Raw genomic sequence first — 18,713 nt, 5'->3', positions numbered from 1 at the left:
GACAATGACTTTGTGAGAGAGAAGGTCACAGAAACGGAGCAAATGAAAAGATTGTTCATGAGGACATGCAGGCCCAATGGCAAAGCAATGAAGGATGGGAGACTGATGGATTGTCAAAAATAGGTCTGGCTGAGAGAAATGGAGCAGTCAGTGTGACCCACACTTCATTTTCTGTCTACTTTGACTAAAATAACAAGAAAATAGTAAAGCTTTCAGAAAGAGAGATTGTTTTGATGAAAACCACCATGTTTGTCAGGACTCAAAGTTAAGACAACTGACCCAGTAAGATATTCCTTCAGACTTTGGACTGATGAACACAGCCAGGTCCTCTCCTAGTTTCTTTCAGTGTATTTAACTTTCAGCACTGAGAGACTGACAGTTAGGTTGTAGAACTCTTACTCAGTGTCGATCCAAAACATTCGGCCTAATCTGGCAAGAGAAAGGGGCAGCACTTTACTCGAGAGAGGCAGAGCTGAGCCCTGCAGCCACTTAATGACCATCAGGCTGTTAATTGGCTTCAGGTGGACTTTTAACCCCTCCCCCCTCCCTTCCCTCTGCCCCCACTGGGGAGGAAGTTCCACCTCTGAGAGACATCAGCATTGGTCTTTTTCCAGCAGCGCCACTGGGAGTGATGGTCACTGCCGGAACTGCAGCAAGTCCCAGAGTGGGATCTGCAGCAATGGATCTGGACTTTAAGATAAGTTTGGGATCTCTCTGTGCCAGGCTGGTGTGCCCCAAGAAGGAAGGAGGGGAAAGAAGGCAAGGAAATGCAAGGTTGGAAAGAACTTGATGGTGGGGTTGGGTGACTGGGCACAGAGACCCATGAAAGAGGGACCCTCTCTCCCAACTCCCCCACACATTTCCCAGCTACCAGCCGATCCAGAGAAACCTGGTTGCTTGGAGTCTTGATAATTGCCTTCTCTTCCTGCTGCCATAGATAACATCCCACTGGCAGCAGGAAGAATCTATTAAAGGCCTTAATTGGCCCGTGGATGGGTGGGCCTCTGTATACCATCCCCACTGCAGGAGCAAGCAGGAAGGCACCGGGAACAAAAGCCATGGCATGGTGCCCAACTTTATGGTCCCTCACCACCTGTCCCTGGATGGCTGTAAAATTCAGCCATAGCCTCACGAGGCCAAAAAGGTGGAACCGCCAGCAAGATGTGCAGGGACAAAGGAGGGATAGCTGGCTGGGTTAACCGTATCGCATCTGTCTGTAACTATTGAGACGGTGAATTGGACTTGCTCTGATTCCTTGCTTCAAGATATCGTGGGCAGTGACAAGGAGGCTTCTGGGATGAGCAAGGTTGGTGGACTCAATCTCCATCATTCATCAAATTCAGGAAAAGTATAGGGAACAAAACCCAGACTGTATACATACACTCTGCTGATCTGAGAAAAGATAGCCACAAGGTCAACCCTTGGAGATTCAGCAGGATCTTTGGTTTATTGGAGATGATCTTGCTGGCCCTAAACCAGCTCCCTGATACAATGAACAGGTGAGGGCTTACTGGAGGAACTTTGTGCAAACTGGAATCTGATTCAGAGGGTGAGGAATAAGGACATGTAGAGCTGGTGTTCTGTTTGCACTCTTTCACACTGCCTGCTGGATAATCATCACATAAGAAGCAGGATTGAAATGTGCTGTTCTGGGTAACGGTTTGATCTACAGTGACTATCAATGAAACTCATCAAATTATAAAAGAACTTCTGTACACTGATGGTGCGTTTGTGGTGCATTGCAAACAAGATAATTATGAGCTGATGATGAATAAATTCATAGCTACTAGTTTCCTATCCGTCTAAAGAAGGCTGATGTGTAAAAAAGGCTCCTGGGAAGCCATGTCAGTCATCATTGGCCAATTTGAATTGAATGATGTCAAGGACTTCCTCTGGCCCGGGGAAAATGCTGTAGGATCGATGAGCAAGTGAAGCTTGGCATTGGAGAGCAAGTGTGGCCTTTGGCAGACTGTCTGAGAGCTGGTGTGAAGGCAAGAGATGAGAGACAAAAGGATTGGAAACATCAGTGGGGTTAACAGGCGAGGTACCAGGGTTAAAAAGTGAGGCTTCTATTAGAGAAATTCGGTGGTATTGAGTATTGAACGAAACAATCAATGCGATCCCATCTATTTTATTCTGCCAATCAAGCCAAATTTTGTCACCAATAGTTGCCAATTTTTCAGCCTCGTCATTGATGCACCCATCCGCGGTGAATTTATCTACCTGGTTTGTTAGCACTGTACCCTCCATGCAAAGGACACGCTTCCAAAGACAGCAGTAATCAGATTAAGTAAATTGTTATTCTGTAAAAAGAAATCATAATTTGAATTAACTCTGTAACAGAAATATCTCTGATACTGCTATTGAATTGTTCTAATTCCCTGTATGTATTTATATAGTTTATGGTCAAATCAGAGCAGACACTCAATGTTTTTCATTTGGTGTCACCATTAATCAATAAATTATGTAACAGGAAGGGGAGAATAAGCATTTCAGATAATCAGCTTGGCATCATCTTTGCTACTTTTTTGGGTAGCATGGTGGCACAGTAGTTAGAACTGCTGCTTCATAGCGCCATGGACCCGGGTTCAATTCCAGCCTTGGGATGACAGTCTGTGTGGAGTCCGCATGTTCTCCCTGTATCTGCATGGGTTTCCTCTGGGTGCTCCAGTTTCCCCCTACAGTCCAAAGATGTGCACATTAGGTGGATTGGCCATGCTAAATTGCCCCTTAGTGTCAGGGGGATTAGCAAGGTAAATATGTAGGGTTACGGGAATAGGGCATGGGTGGTCGGTGCAGACTCGATGGGCTGAATGACATCTTTCCACACTGTAGGGATGCTATTCTATGATTCTATATCTAAACATGTCAGCTCTGTATCTTCCACATTTCTCCAGCACTTTCCTTATTCCTTTTTAACTATGATCAGTGTGTTTTTACTGGAGGGCAGGGAGTGATGATTCTTACTCCAATTGGGATTGAATGACTTCTATTTCTCACCTGTGAGCACTATGATCAGATCTGGCAGATGAACACTATCTGAAACAAACAGCAATAACACTGTTTTCGACATTTAGACAACAATGCTATCAGTTTATGCCGGATATTTACAGCACTGCAACAGCCCTTTAGGCCCAGTTGGTGTTTCCTGGTGTTCCACATCCTTCCAACTTACTTCATCGATCCCAATAAGCAGAACCTTCTATTCTTTTCTCCCTCTAATACTTATCCAGCTTCCCCTTGACTATATCTGCTGCATTCACAACATCCACTGCATGAAGAATTACTGACCCTGGCACTAACACGTTAAACATCGTTCCAGTGTTGGGACAGTATTGCGGTTCTGGCTTTGTCATTTATACCTGTTGCTTCTGAAAATCTGGAACATTATTTCAAGGCACAAGGAAAAACTACATCAGAAGACAACACCTGACAGGTAACAGTGACAAATGGTGGCATACCGTTCAAAATGAAAGTTTTCCCCACTGCTCTCCAGGTAATAGTGGATACGGCAGGCTCTCGAAGGCAGCGTAGCACAACACAAAACAGAAAATGCTGGAAAATCTCAGCGGGTCTGATAGCATCTGCAGAAAGAGGATAGAGCCAACGTTTCGAGTTTGGATGACCCTTCGCCAGAGCTGTCCCTATGTTCAGCTGACTTCAACTTTCAGTACCCTTGTTCAAAAATGTTGGTCCATCAGTGCACAGAGCATCCTGCTGCAGTATGCTTTTTTGTTACTGAGTGCACGTGCAGCACACTCCAGTCAGGTGGACTGAGTCTCCATTGTAAGAACATTCATGTTTGGAGCATTTTGGCAGCTGCTGGTTTAGATTGTCACTCTCTGCTGTGAGGCAGCAGTGAGAGCCACTGTGCCACTCTGGCAGGGACAGTGTTTAGCACTGCTGCCTCACAGCACCAGGGACTTGAGTTCGATTCCCGGCTTGGGTTAGTCTCTGTGCGGAGTCTGCACATTCTCCCCGTGTCTGCATGGGTTTCCTCCGGGTGCTCCGGTTTCCTCCCACAGCCCAAAGGTGTGAGGGTTAGGTTGATTGGCCATGCTAAATTGTTCCTAGTGTCAGGGGTAGTAGCTACAGTAAATGCATGGGGTAATGGGGATAGGGATTGAGGTTGGTGCACACTCGATGGGCCGAATAGGCTCCTTCTGCTCTGTATGATTCTATAATTTGATTCTATGATTCTTTGTCTCACACTTTAGCCTTCCTGTGTCTCAAAGCATAGATTCTAGCTTTGAGACTCAAGAAGCAAATGAAGATGGTGGGTGTGGCTACTAGATTGTGTGTTGTCAGAGAGTTCTCTTTGTTTGTGGTTTCAGTATTTGGGGATTCTGTTTTGAGTCTTGCTGATAAATCACTTGGTGACAGATACTCTGAAGTTAAGAAGTGCTGTGGGGGCTGTTTTAAATCTTTTTCTAGTTTCACAGCAGCTACATGGAAACCTGCATTGAGCCCTACCACATATTATACTTACTGTTTGGTTAGTGTACCTTTAAGAGTTATTTTTAATTCACGCTCACAGCCTTAGCTGATGTCATTGTTTGGGAGAAGGCAAAATTATGGGCAGCTCAGGTGACAGGGATTTCAGTTCCAGCTTCAGTTTGGAGCTGCAGGTTTGAGTTTTCACTCTCTCTCTATTGTTTTGAAAATCTTGTTGATTAGCTGAAAACAAGAACTTGTTTTCCTGAAGGGTGAAAATCTGCTGTTGTTGGGGGCTGAGCCAGAATCTCTCTGGGAATTTATCTGGTCTTCAAACTGTTCTGAGTCTCAAGAGTGTTTGACTGCAGAATTCAATAATGGCCTCGATCCCAGTATCACGTGAGCATTAGTCTGCGCTGTGTTAAACCTGTAAAAAGGATTTTATGTCTATGGGAGGTTTGGGTTTTGATGAAACAGGTGTTTTACATATATATATATATATATATATATATATACACACATTAAGTGTTATACATTATCATGATTGTTTCTTGTTTGTAATTGATAAAAGTGCTTGCTAATTTTCTTACTATACATGTTAACCATATTCTTAAATAAACTTTGATAAAATCTCACTAGTGGGTCACTGGAATCATATCTGAAGTAAAGCACCTCATGCTTATCCGAGCCAAATTCAAATTACAAAACTTATGATTCAGACGGGCTTCTGAAACACTTTGGAGTTTCTAACTTGAACCTTAACAATGAGCTGTTCAGATCTATGGTTGAGGGCAATGATTTTGTTCTTTCTCACACTGGGTTTCTTGCTGGCACGTAAAGTGTTTTTAATTATATATACCTCAGAATCCTGTTCCGTAAATCTTGTTTCACCGTGTCACTGCTCAGTTAATGGAGCTCAACACAAACACATCATTGAATTCACAGGGGTCCTAAAACACAGCCTCAGGGTTGTACTTGCTGCACAGAAAGTCCATGATGGTATTTATGTTACACGTAATCCTCCTCCCAACATTTTTCATCCCGCCTGTGGGCGGCATGGTGGCACAGTGGTTAGCACTGCTGCCTCACAGCGCCAGGGACCCAGGTTCGATTCCCAGCGTGGGTCAATGTCTGTGTGGAGTCTGCATGTTCTCCCCATGTCTGTGTGGGTTTCCTCCGGGTGCTCTGGTTTCCTCCCACAGTCCAAAGATATGCTGCTTAGTTTGATTGGCCATGATAAATTGACCTTCGTGTCAGGGGGATTATCAGGATAAATATATGGGATTGTGGGGATAGGGCCTGGGTGGGATTGTTGTTGATGCACACTCGATAGGCTGAAGGGCCTCCTTTCTGCACTCTAGGGATTCTATGATTCTAGAGTGTGGCTTTCTGTTCCTTTCTCACTCATGTTTATTTAGCTTCCCTTTTAAAAAGCATTCTGATTATCGAATCTAGTTGACTTTGAACAGGATCCTGGTGTTCTTCATTAAAGCTTTCTGAACTGAGGCTGACCCTATCCTGGAGATGAATTGCAATGAAGGTCTTTACAAAGTGTAATTAATGAGCTCGGACAGAGATAGATTAGTTTTATGGACAGACGTGTGACGTTTGTTTGATGTGGGAGCTATGTCCCATTGTCCTTTAAACAAGGAAACATCAGCACTCTGCTTCTGAGCAAACTGGGAGCGCTGTTGTGTTCAGCTGCCCAGCTGCGCATTTGGAATAAACTCACTCGCTACGCTTTCCTCTGCATTGTGATCAGACTAAACGCGGGGAGAAGATTAAAGCCGCACTCGGCTTACAGGTTGGGGAATGGACAAAAGCGTCACTTCTGGTGGCCCTGAAACATGGTGCACACATGGCGTTCCCCCCGCCACCCCACCCTCCATCCCGAGAATAAACCACCACACCCTTTAGGAAATTAACTGTTGAAGCTCAGATTTTTATCTGAAGATTGCGAGGGAACTCGGACCCATAGAATTACAGCACCCCACCCCTGCCCACCTTGCCCACTTCTCCCATGCTGCCTCAGGAGCTGCGCACCAGGGGACATCACCTCCCTCTGTAAATGGAAACAAACACACAATTATAAAGAGTTGGCAGACGAAACGACAATGAGCAGGCACTCATAAGATGAGACTCCCGGGCTCTTTAAAGTCTTAAGTAAAAGTCAACAGAGAAACCCGTCCGTGGTCCTGGTGGGTAACACTTCCTCTCGCAACTTCTTCAGAAGAAGCTTCTCATGTCTGTGTAGGTGATCCCATCCAATCCTGTCGGACAGGCAGAACAAGGAGAAAGTCCCAGACAGGTCAGGGGTGCTAGTTAATGTGTCTGAGATGACGAGCAATGTTTCCACAGCATGAGCTAAATGCCCCTTAGCATTTCTCCAATTACCCTGCAAGGAGAATAAACAACATCTTAGTGCATCATCCATCGTTCTTGAACACTCTGTTTTATGGCCAGCTATCTCAAGTTTCAATACAATCACAGAACATTCTACAGTGCAGGAAGAGGCCATTTGGCCCATTGAGTCTGCACTGACTCTCTGACAGAGCATCCCAGGCCCTATCCCCGTAACCCCACATATTTACCCTGCTAATCCCCCTAACCTACACAACTTTGGACACTAAGAGACAATTTAGCATGGCCAATCAACCTAACAAGCACATCTTTGGAGTGTGGGAGGAAATTGGAGCACCCGGGGGAATCCCACACAGGCACGGGGAGAACGTGCAGACTTTGCACTGACAATGACCTGAGGCCAGAATTGAACTTGGGCCCTGGCAGCAGTGCTAACCGCTGTGCCACCGTGCCTTCAAGCATTTCCTTGAAGATTTGTCTGGCAAACATAAAGGAAGAGAACGAAACACTCACACTCCTAACCATTGGAAGCGAGTTCTTACATATTCTAAAGCTATATCATATAATAGAATGATCCAAGGTGCCCGGGCTGGTTTATTGGTAAACATTTCCAATTAATCCCATTTCCCCACTCTTTTCCCATTGCCCTGTAATATTTTCCTTTTGGTATTTGTCAAATTTTCTATCAGCTCTCAGGTTAGAACAACACAAATGTATAAAAAATGGTAACATCACAAGTTAGAACGGAGATGATTGGATTATTTCCCCATCAATAATGCTTCTATAGATAACCAGGATTAATTTCACACACATAGTTTGCATTATGGAACTATCCTCAACCCACTGCATTTCTCTGCAGGAACAATCGTCCTTTGTTCGAAGACTTTGTTTTAGTTTTGACTGTGAATTGTCTGCTGAAGTTTATGGAGACTCTTTAAACAGATGCCTCTTGAAGATGGGCCGGGGGTCGAGGCTATCCAGACATGTCCGGGAGGCCAGATATCAGGGGTGGGGCGGGGGTGAAGGTGATTGGTGGTCGCACAGCCAGCAATGAGGGGGTTGCGGGGCTGGCCAGCTCAAATCGCTGGCCAGTAGTCAGGAGGCCGGCAGTGGGGGCTGACAGATAAGTGCAGTGGCACGCTCAGCATGCTGATTTCAGCCTCTTCAGCGGGATAGGCCCCATTCCCAGGTTTTCATCCTGATTCACGCTAGGGCGCTCTGCGATGCATAGAGTGTGGGAGACTCATCTTGAAAGTCCCGCTGATAAAGGCAGCATGATTTACTCCCGTTTTTACACAAATTCAGCACTCAGAATTCTTTTGGGAGAATCCCACCCCTTCTAACCAAGTAAGATGGTGCAGCATGATGATGGATACATTGATCTGCCACACAGCAGGACGTGTGGGTTTCCTCTGGGTGCTCCGATTTCCTCCCACAATCCAAAGATATGCAGGTTGGGTGGATTGGCCACGCTAAACGCATGGGGTTATGGGGATAGGGCAAGGTAGAGGGCCTAGGTAAGATATTCTGTCAGAGAGTTGGTGCAGATTTGATGGGCCAAATGACCTCCTTCTGCACAGTCGGGATTCCATGATTCTATTTTTTTGAGATAGGTAGAGTGACAGAGCAGATCCCCAGAACATTAGCTAAGTTTCTGGATTAATAATTTAGCAATAATTCCACTAGGCCATTGCCTTCCCTGTATCCAGTCAAATTTTGTGAGAGCATCATACCCGTCTTGAAAAAATAGAACTAAAGAATCCCTACAGTGCAGATTCGGCCTACTGAGTGTGAACTGACTCTCCAACAGAGTATCTTACCCGGGCTCACTCACTGCATATTTACTCTGGCTAATCAACATAACCTACACCTCTTTGGACACTGTGGAACAATTTAGCACAGCCAATGCACCTAAGCTGCACATCTCTGGGCTGTGAGAGGAAACCGGAGCACCCAGAGGAAACCCACACAGACATGGGGAGAACGTGCAAACTCCACAGACAGTGACCCATGCTGGGAATCAAACCCAGTTCCGTAGCACTGTGAGCCAGCAGTGCTAACCATGCCTTAAATGATTTCAATAAAAATAATCTATTAGGTTGATAGAAACAAAGGAAGCAATGTTTAAAGCTAGTAAAGTTATTTATTTAGGATATTATTGCTGTGTCAATCTCAGAAATCTAAAGTCATTCAAATAGCTAAGAACGGAATACAGACTGAGGCCATTTGGCTGATTGTTCCTGTGCTGGCTTTTTGAAAGAGCTACATGATTGATCCTACACCCCTTGTTTCTCACGATAGCATAGCAAACCACTCCCCATCAAGTATTTACCCAATTGTCTTTTGAAGGTTATGACTGAATGTGCTTTCATCACCCTTTCAGACAGTACATTCCCAACCTGAAAGACTTGCCGTGTAAGTTTTTTCCTTCACACCATCTCTAGTTCTTTTGTCAAGGAGCTTAAATCAAATGCCCTGCCAATGGAAACCACCTCTCCCTTTTCTTTACTGTTTCAAAATCCTTTACGTTTTTGAGCGAGAATAGCACAAGCAACGTTGAATGTGAAATCACAGTGCTGAATGTGGCCTCAGACATATTCACGACAAACACCATGAGCGGACCTCCTGCCCACTGAGTCCGGAAATTCCCACCCAAAGTCAATGGAGTCTTTGGCCAGTCCGTCAAATTTTCCATCCCGCCTGCGACAATTCCCACAGCGAGTGGGATCGGAAAATCCTGCCCCATGTCCTGTTGAATGAGATTCTTCTGTACGCTAAATGATTTATTTTAAATAGGTTCAAATGAGGACAAAGGAATGGTTTATAATTCAAGATGCTCACCATGAACATGACACAGAATCAATTGAACTTTTAATGATTTATGAAACAATGTCTGGGTTTGACCTGGAGGGGGGCCAAATACCCTCAGATACAGATGCTTAAGGCATCCCACAAATGGCTAGAAGGCCTGATTCTCAGATGAAGCTGAACTAAGGTTCTGTGGATGCTGAATCTGAAACAAAAACAGAAAGTACTACAAAAACACAGCAGGTCTGACAGCATCTACCGGGAGAGAAAACAGAGCTAATGGCTGGAATTCTCCGGCCATTCACACCGGCGGGATTCTCCAATCTCGTTGACAGCATACACCCCCCCCAGTCCATGGGTTTCCTGCTAATGTGGGGAGACCTCGAAGGCAATTCTCATTGTCAAATTAGCAAACAACACGCCACCTCCTGCCAGGTGGAAAGATCACACCCAATATTTTGAATATTTTGAGTTCAACAACTTTAGACTGTGACCTTTCTCCTCCATCTCAAACCCTGGTTTTTCAAATATCCTAAATACTTTGGGCTCAATGCAAAGACCTTCCCTCCCCCTTCCCTCTCTCCCACTCCCACACCGGGCCATCTATCTCTTGTTCTCAATCTCTTCCTGCTACTGTACAATATCCAACACATTTTCTCTCTCTTTAGTTCCGACAAAGAGTCAATGGGACTCAAATCTTTGTTTTTCTGTTCTTACCTGCTGAGTTTTTCCAGCGTTCTTTGTTCTCGCTGTTGAATATCAGGGAAAACCAAGAACTCATTAAACAGTAAAGACACAGGTTCAAACAGTCCTAGTTTAACCATGACTGTGAAAGCTCACATTGAATGCTAGTCACTCTCAGTGGTATAGGTGGAGAAAATAACATCACAAAAACTGCCCCCCTCAAAGGGGAGGGGTGGGGGGCAAATGTTTGGTGTCGGGTTGAGCAATAAATCTTTGGATGCTTCATTCAAGCCACGTGTTCTATTGAACCAAAATTCTGGAGGTTTGCTTACCCCATGTGAGAGTTGAAGAGAGCCTTTGTTTAGAGTCCTGTGCCGAAAGAAGCGTTGATTGTTTCAGTATGAATACATGAAGTATGAGACATACTGGTCAGGCTGTATGTGACATAGGCGACTGCAGATCCTAGCGTTAGTCCTGACATGTAGGAGACAGTCATGGTGTTACCTGGGAAGAAAGGGGCAGTGTAAGCTCTCAAGCAGGACATTAAAGCACTTGAGGTCATCCAAACTTTGACTACCCTTATCTTAACTTGCACCAAGTCCTGTCCACTGCTTACCCCATGTGGCTTGTTGACCCACATTAGCTCCTGGGACAGGGTTTTCCAGCCGCACTTGCCCCAAAACCAGAAACTCCCGCCCGAGGTCAATGATCCAACCCTACCTCCCGTCCGCCACCAATCCCGTGGCAGACAGGACAGGAAAATTCCGGCTCTGATCAAGAAATGCCTGGATTTTAAAATTCTCAGTTTCATTTTCCAAGTCCCTTAATCCTTCTGGAACCTTCTGAGTTGTCTATGCTCCTCCAAATCTGGCCTCTTACGCACCCCCAATTTTATGGTCCCATCATTGGCAGCCGGGCCCTAAGCTCTGGAATTCCCTCGCCAAAGCTCTCTGACTCTCTACCTCTTCCTCCTCCTTTAAAACGTTTCTCAAAACTTAGACCAAGCTTCTGGTTAGCTGTCCTATTGCAACCTTTTGTGACTTAGTGCCAAATTTGATATGATAATGTAACTAGGAAGCACCTTTAGGTGTGTTAGTAATATTTTACTATAGTATATAAGTTAGAATGGTCTTTAACATGACTGCCTGCACTCTGTGTATAGCCCAAAGCAGGTTTCAAGGCTCAACATAAAAGTAAAACATATGCCCATGCTTTACTGATCAGAGACCTACTCTATTGATTCAACAGAATCTAGCTTCTGGGAGCAGTGATATTGGTACATCTTCATGTTGATAAAATAGCGGAACTTGCTGCCTGGACCATTAATGTTCGCGGTTGTCACTGGAGTTATTGTGTGGGATGGGGAAACATGGGGAATCATTGTGTGGGAGAAACATGGGGAATCATTGTGTGGGAGAAACATGGGGAATCATTGTGTGGGAGAAACATGGGGAATCATTGTGTGGGAGAAACATGGGGAATCATTGTGTGGGATGGGGAACATGGGGAATCATTGTGTGGGATGGGGAACATGGGAATCATTGTGTGGGATGGAGAAACATGGGGAATCATTGTGTGGGATGGGGAAACATGGGCAGCCATTATGTGGGATGTGATAGCTGACACCACAGAACCTTTGGCTTTCCAGCATTTCTCTGTTATTATAGTGACCACTAACACAAGATAGTCATTCAGGTGTAAACAGGAAAACAGCTGAGACTCCCAGGTCTTTAAAAACATATTTGCATTCACCATAAACGATGGAGTGACCACGGAAATAACTAATAAGTGCTAACTTAAAATTCAAACCTCATTTTGGGTTCTGTTTGGGTAGAAATCTATCAAATGGTTCTGTCACGATCTCCAGGAACGAGTGAAACTTTAACTAAAGCCACATTTCCACCCTGTCTATCAGACCTGACATGTGTCACCCTTTCGGACTGGCATCCCTCACTCATTCTGCTGTAATTATTTCATTCGATTTTGACTCACATCATTCTCAAAATAAATACGGTTTGAAATTGATATTTACAGGTTTGTAATCTGTGTCACTCTCACTGATTGGCACACTGTCACTGTTGACATTCACAGTCTTTACAGCTCTGCAATGTGGAATGGATATACGATCTACCTGGAGATAGTTGCTAGGCTGCAGACCTACCTTCATACACATCTGACAGGGCAGCTGGTGGAATTGAAATGCAGTTAAAATCTGCAATTGAAAGCGAATCTCAGTAATGGTGACTATGAAAGTATCATCGATTGTCATAAAAATCCATCTGGTTCGCAAGTGCCCTTCAGGGAAGGAAATCTGCTGTCTTTTGGCCTATTGGTAACTCCAGACCCACAGCAATGTGAACTGCCCTCTGAAACAGCCAAGCCAACTACACAATTCAATGGCAATTTGGGATGGACAACAAAAGCTGGCCTTGCCGGTGACTGCCACATCCTATTGAAGATTAATAAAAACTTTAGAGGTGGCAGTTATGGACACATGGCTATGTGAACAGGCACCCCACCCACCACTTTAAACAACACTTTCTCCACCACTGACGCACAGTGGCAGCAGTGTGTACCATCAACACAATGTACAGCAACTCACCAAGGCTCCTTCAACAGCACCTTTCATACAGACAGTGACCCGAGCCGGAATCGAACCCGGATCCCAGGCACTGTGAGGCAGCAGTGTTAACCACTGTGCCACCGTGCCACCCTTATGATCAATCCTGATATGCAGGATATCAGCAGATCAGCTCCAGAGCGAAGACCAGGAATAACCACTCACTGGCAGATTTGTAAGTCTGCCTTGTAGAAATAATAACAGATACATCTTTGATTATGTTTTTTTTGGATGGATGTTAGGTGCTACTTGCATCTGAAAGAACTCCTCCTGATTCCCTTTCCCCTTCAAGAGCACAGAGTGAGTCGGTGCGTTAGGAACTGGCTTGTTAAGGACAAGTGGGACAATACAAGAATTGTGGAAAATAACAGTTAATAAATCGATCAATCCTGCCAGTTGAAAACAGCACAAGTTGACCAGGAGGTCAATTAGTTACAGCGAATGACACCCATGGAGATCACCATGGCAATGACAAGAGTTGCTGATGGCAAATACAATGTTCTCATTTCACCGATTCCCATGAGAGACGCAGTGCCACTGTTGCTGCTTACCTGCCAGCTCTCTCTGTTCTGGGCTGACTTTGCCTGCCGCTAAGATCATTGGCACGCTGCCAAAGTAGCCGTTTGAAATGCCCATTAGCAGAGAGAACACGCAAGGCCAGGCCGGATGATTGAAACCAGGCCGGTCACTCGGGAGCACACACAGGAGGAAGAGTGGGATGAAGATAACCCGGGCGCAGGAACAGATGAGGAGATGAACTCCCTTCCAGTCGTAAGGCAAAGCTGCGAGTATCTACGACAACAAAGTAACACAGAGTGTTGAGAAATGAGCAGATTTCACTCAAGTTTAAAGTTTATTTATTGGTGTCACAAGTAGGCTTATATTAACATTGCAATGAAGTTACTGTGAAAATCCTCTCGTCGCCACACTCCAGCACCTGTTCGGGTACACTGAGGGAGAATTTAGCAAGGCTGATGCACCCTAACCAGCACGTCTTTCAGACTGTGGGAGGAAACTGGAGCGCCCAGAGGAAACCCACGCAGACACAGGGAGAATGTGTAAACTCCACACACACAGTGACCCAAGCTGAGAATTGAACCAGGGCCCCTGGCACTGTGAGGCAGCAGTGCTAACAACTGTGCCACCGTGCCGCCCATACGTTCGTACTCCGAAGCAGAGAGAAAGGCTGGCTGTGATTCTCCCATCGGGACCTGCAGCAATTCTGGCGGGTCAAGGTGGGAGATGCGCGTTGTTGGGAACACACGCGTATCTCCCAGGGCCGGCGAACAAGCACCGGTCAAACCACACTGGAAACCAGCGGGAAGGCAGGTAAGTAATTTGAATCTTTTTAAAATGTAGTTTAAATATGATTATCAGGTCATTATTGGGAACTTTCAGGTCCCGATTGAATCTCTCATCCCGCCAGGAGTACTTCGCTCCGGCGGGGTTCAGACTAACTCCCCACGTTCAGGGAACTAGCGGGAGATGGATGTTAAACAATAATAAGCTTTAAGACCAGAAGATCATAAGACAAAGGAGCAGAAGTAGGGCATTCGGCCCATCGAATCTGCCCCACCATTCAATGAGATCATGACTGATCTGATGTGATAACACTCAACTCCACTGTGCCATCTTATCCCTCGATCCCTTTGCTGATTAAAGATCTGTCTATCTGCACATACTTAACAACCCAGCCTCTACAGCCCTCTGTGGCAAAGAACTGAATTGAATTTAAAAATAGAAAAATCCACAAGCAATCTGAGTAAAGGAAGCAAATCTTCAGTGGCAAATGGGCAGTGTTGGAACGTCTGCAGAATGGCAGTGGTTGCAAATTACAGGAGCTTATTATGCTAATGTGCGATTAAAGTTATTATTTGTAGTTAGGAAGCAGCATTCCTGATCGGCTGAAACAGGAATACTTTCATTTATTTAGCGCCAATCGTTACCCCAGGACATCACAAAGCTCTTTGCATAGAGGTACTCTTGAAGTGAAGTCACTGTTGGAATGTAGGGAGAACGGCAGCCCTTTCACTCAGAAAGCTCCCAGCAATGAAAATAGGGTGGCACATAGAAACATAGAAGATAGGAGCAGGAGGAGGCCATTCGGCCCTTCGAGCCTGCTCCACCATTCATTAAGATCACAGCTGATTGTCCAGCTTAATAGCCTAATCCTGCTTTCTCCCCATAACCTTTGATCCCATTCACCCCAAGTGCTATATCCAACCGCCTCATGAATGCATTCTGTAATGAATTCCACAGGCTCACCACTCTTTGGATGGAGAAATGTCTCCTCACCTCAGTCCTAAATGGCCTACCCTGAATCCTCAGTCTGTGACCCCGGGTTCTGGATTCCCCCACCATCGGGAACACCCTCCCTGCATCTACCCTGTCTAGTCCTGTTAGAATTTTATAAGTCTCTATGAAACTAACCTCCCTCATTCGTCTGAACTCTAGACGGCACGGCAACACAGTGGTTATCGCTGCTGGCTCACAGCGTCAGGGACCCGGGTTCGATTCCTGACTCAGGTCACTGTCTGTGCGGAGTCTGCACGTTCTCCCCGTGTCTGCGTGGGTTTCCTCCCACAGTCTGAAAAACGTACTGATTAGGTGCATTGGCCATGCTAAATTCTCCCTTAGAGTATTAGAACAGGCGCAGGAGTGTGACGACGAGGGGATTTTCACAGTAACTTCATTGCAGTGTTAATGTAAGCCTACTTGTGACACTAATAAATAGAATTTAATATGACCGTGGCCATCTTAGTAGCTTTTGTTAAAAAATGTCCAATAAAGGTACCTTTGGCAAAACTAAAGCGTTAAGAGTTCAAAGCATTTACCTTTCCCACAAAATCTGACAGGTTAAAAATGGCCATGATGAGAATTGGTAGCCACTCTCCCAGGGTGCAGTTCCTAATTTCAGATTCCAGTCCTGGGAACAGGCAGAGGGTGATGAAGTAGGTGAGAGCGATGGACATCATGTACGGCCAAATAACCCGTGCCACCACGTATCGGTGTAGAATAATGTCTGTAAGAGAACGGATAACTTGTTAGTCAAGCAAACAATATCCATCAAGAAATGTATTACTGCAACTATTTCATAGAACATAGAACACTACAGCACAAACAGGCCCTTCGGCCCACAAGTTGCACCGATCATATCCATACCTACCAGGCCATAGAACTATCTATAACTCCCAATCCCATTAAATCCCACGCACTCATTCAGAAATCTTTTAAAAGACCCCAGCGAGTTCGCCTCTACCACCACCAACGGCAGCCGATTCCACTCGCTCACCACCCTCTGAGTGAAAAACTTACCCTAACCTCTTCTCTGTACTTGCTCCCCAGCACCTTAAATGCACCTTAAGTGCATTTAGATCATTTAATAACAGATGTGGCAGCAGAATTAAATTCCAAAATTGGTGCTAATACCAATTCAGAAAAATCAAGGATGGGGTTTTCTGGCTGGGCTCACCCGAAACCTGAAAATCAGCTCGAGGTCAGTGGACCTTTGTGTTGTCTATCTCTCGCCTGCTACGATTCCCATAGCGGACGGGACGGGAATATTCCCCACCCAGAGTTTGGAAATTCCATCAAAAGTTTGGAAATATCCACCCCTTGACTTAACCAGCACCATTGGTGCAAGCTACAGTAGCAAACTCCATCCAGTTACAAGCAATATTTTGTTGTTCCAGAGGTTTCTGCGTCAATCAGTGCATCGGCTGGGAGTATTGGCCCTTGCAATATCTCAGTGGGTGGGTATATCAGCGCATTTATGGTACAGATGAAGAAGATCCAAGGCCCGAAGGGTGGCTACTACCAGTTAAGCCAACACCAACCCCAGTGCAACAGTGGAGGCACAAAGCTTCATCCTGTTGGATCTGAACCCATATTAATGACTGGGCAGGTGAAACTCTGACAGTATCTTCTACAGCCAAACAATTCCAGGACTAAACAAGAGAAGGTGAGAAGGATGCAAAGGGGTTTCAGGGGGATTTCGACAGGCTGAGTGAGTGGGGAGGAACTTGGAAGCTGGAGTGAGATGTGGAGTTATCCATTTTGAGGGAAGATCAGGATTGCAGAGGGTTCCTGAAATGGTGAGAGATCGGGAAGTGTTAATGTCCAAAGGAACCTGGGTGTCCTTAATAATAAATCACTGAAAGGTTCAGCAAGCAATTGGAAGGCCAGGAAGGGAGGGGCATAGTGGGAGTGTTGGGGAGGGAGAGAGAAAGCTCAGGGGGTGGGGGGAAGGTTTGAGGTGGCAGGAGGCAGTGAGCAGTAGGTTGGGGAAGGGGGGGGTGTCGGAGTGCCTTTTATTAGAAAGATTGTGTGTGCTCAGTAACAGGGAAAGGAAAATGGAGACAGATGTTTTTTGAGGAACAGTCTAATTTATAAAATACTGTCAATGCACTGTTAGAACGGGTTTACACAAGGAGGTAGCTGTGTGAAAAGGGAATGTGGAAAAGTCTCAGGTATAGACCTGTGTCCAGTCGATAGACAAATAGATCTGTTATTGCAAAGAGATGAGATAGATTTGTATCAACAGTAAGTGACATAACTTTGGCACAATTGACAGTAGCTGCTAACCTTGCTCGCGCTGTTCAATCCCAGGAATGAATAACAATATAAACTGGGAGCGAGCAAACGGTCTTGAATCTGAATGACTGAAAATCAGAGATGACTACTGTCTGACCAAGTGGATTATTAGATACAGCAGAGGGAATGGGATGAGAGGTAACTTAATCAAATTTGACATTAGGCTGAAAATCAATATTCAGATGTACCGCTTTCAGGGAAATATTGGGAGAGCTTAAATAAATTTGCCTATGGTAATACAAAGCAAACTCAGTAGAGAATCAGAATCCTTTGAGGAGTCCTTGCTGAATGAGCAGGCTAAGCGCATACCAAGGACTTGCAAATGCAGGTCAAGGTAATTTGATGCTCTGTGGATTAAGATAATTCAAAGATGATTCAAATGCAAAAAAAATACACACTACAAATCCTGTCGGGGGAAAGATGCCGAGACCATAGGGAAGAATGTAAAATGACAGTCAGAAGGTCAAAGAATGTACTGGAATTGAGTGTTGCTCTGAAGGTTCACTGTAACAATGGGAAGTGCTCTCATTCCTGTTACAAAAAGCAGATTCATCAAGGAAAAACACAGGACCCTCCAGGATAGCGCAAGCTTAAAGTTATTAGTGCCAGAAGTAGGCTCACATTAACACTGCAGTGAAGCTACTGTGAAAATCCACCACTCGCCACACTCAGACGCCCGTTCGGGTACACTGAGGGAGAATTTACCACGGCCCAATGCACCTCACCAGCATGTCTTTTGGACTGTGGGAGGAAACTGGAGCAACCAGAGAAAACCCATGTAGACATGGGGAGAACGTGCAGACTCCGCACAGACAGTGACCCAAGCTGGGAATTGAACCCCGGTCCTTTGCACTGTGAGGCAGCAGTGCTAACCGCTGTGCCACCATGCCACTAGCTCTGCTGCCTCACAGCAAGAAGTCTTACAACATCAGGTTAAAGTCCAACAGGTTTATTTGGTAGCAAATGCCACTAGCTTTCAGAGTGCTGCTCCTTCGTCAGGTGAGTGGGAGATCTTTTCACAAACAGGGCATATAAAAGCCCCAAAGATGTGCGGGTTAGGAAGATTTAGTGAGAGGTTCTTCACAAAGTCATAGAATCATAGAATCCTACAGTGCAGAGAAGGCCATTTGGCTCATCGAGTCGGCACCAAGCACAATCCTACCTGGGCCCTATCCGCATAACCCTGTGCATTTACCCTAGCTAGTCCCCCTGA

At 45.4% G+C, this 18,713-nt stretch overlaps 1 protein-coding gene across 2 annotated transcripts in view; it reads right to left on the bottom strand.

Annotated features, from left to right (window-relative positions):
• Positions 1-6,448: 6,448 nt before the first annotated feature.
• Positions 6,449-18,713, bottom strand: part of LOC145354647 (equilibrative nucleoside transporter 4-like) — a 241,243-nt gene continuing 228,978 nt past the window's right edge. For both annotated transcript variants that reach the window (XM_080206079.1, XM_080206078.1), the window contains 4 exons: positions 15,742-15,929; positions 13,459-13,699; positions 10,620-10,791; positions 6,449-6,829 (listed from right to left, as the gene is read on the bottom strand). In XM_080206079.1, coding sequence (XP_080062205.1) covers positions 10,649-10,791; positions 13,459-13,699; positions 15,742-15,929 — 572 coding nt within the window. In that variant the 3' untranslated portion in view covers positions 6,449-6,829; positions 10,620-10,648. The remainder of the gene's footprint in view (positions 6,830-10,619; positions 10,792-13,458; positions 13,700-15,741; positions 15,930-18,713) is intronic.

The sequence above is a fragment of the Carcharhinus amblyrhynchos genome, chromosome 18, assembly GCF_965287045.1.
Source record: "Carcharhinus amblyrhynchos chromosome 18, sCarAmb.v2.hapA, whole genome shotgun sequence".
In the NCBI taxonomy this organism is placed as follows: domain Eukaryota; kingdom Metazoa; phylum Chordata; class Chondrichthyes; order Carcharhiniformes; family Carcharhinidae; genus Carcharhinus; species Carcharhinus amblyrhynchos.
The sequence above is the reverse complement of the archived record's forward strand: the minus strand, read 5'-3'. Positions and strand labels throughout refer to the sequence as shown.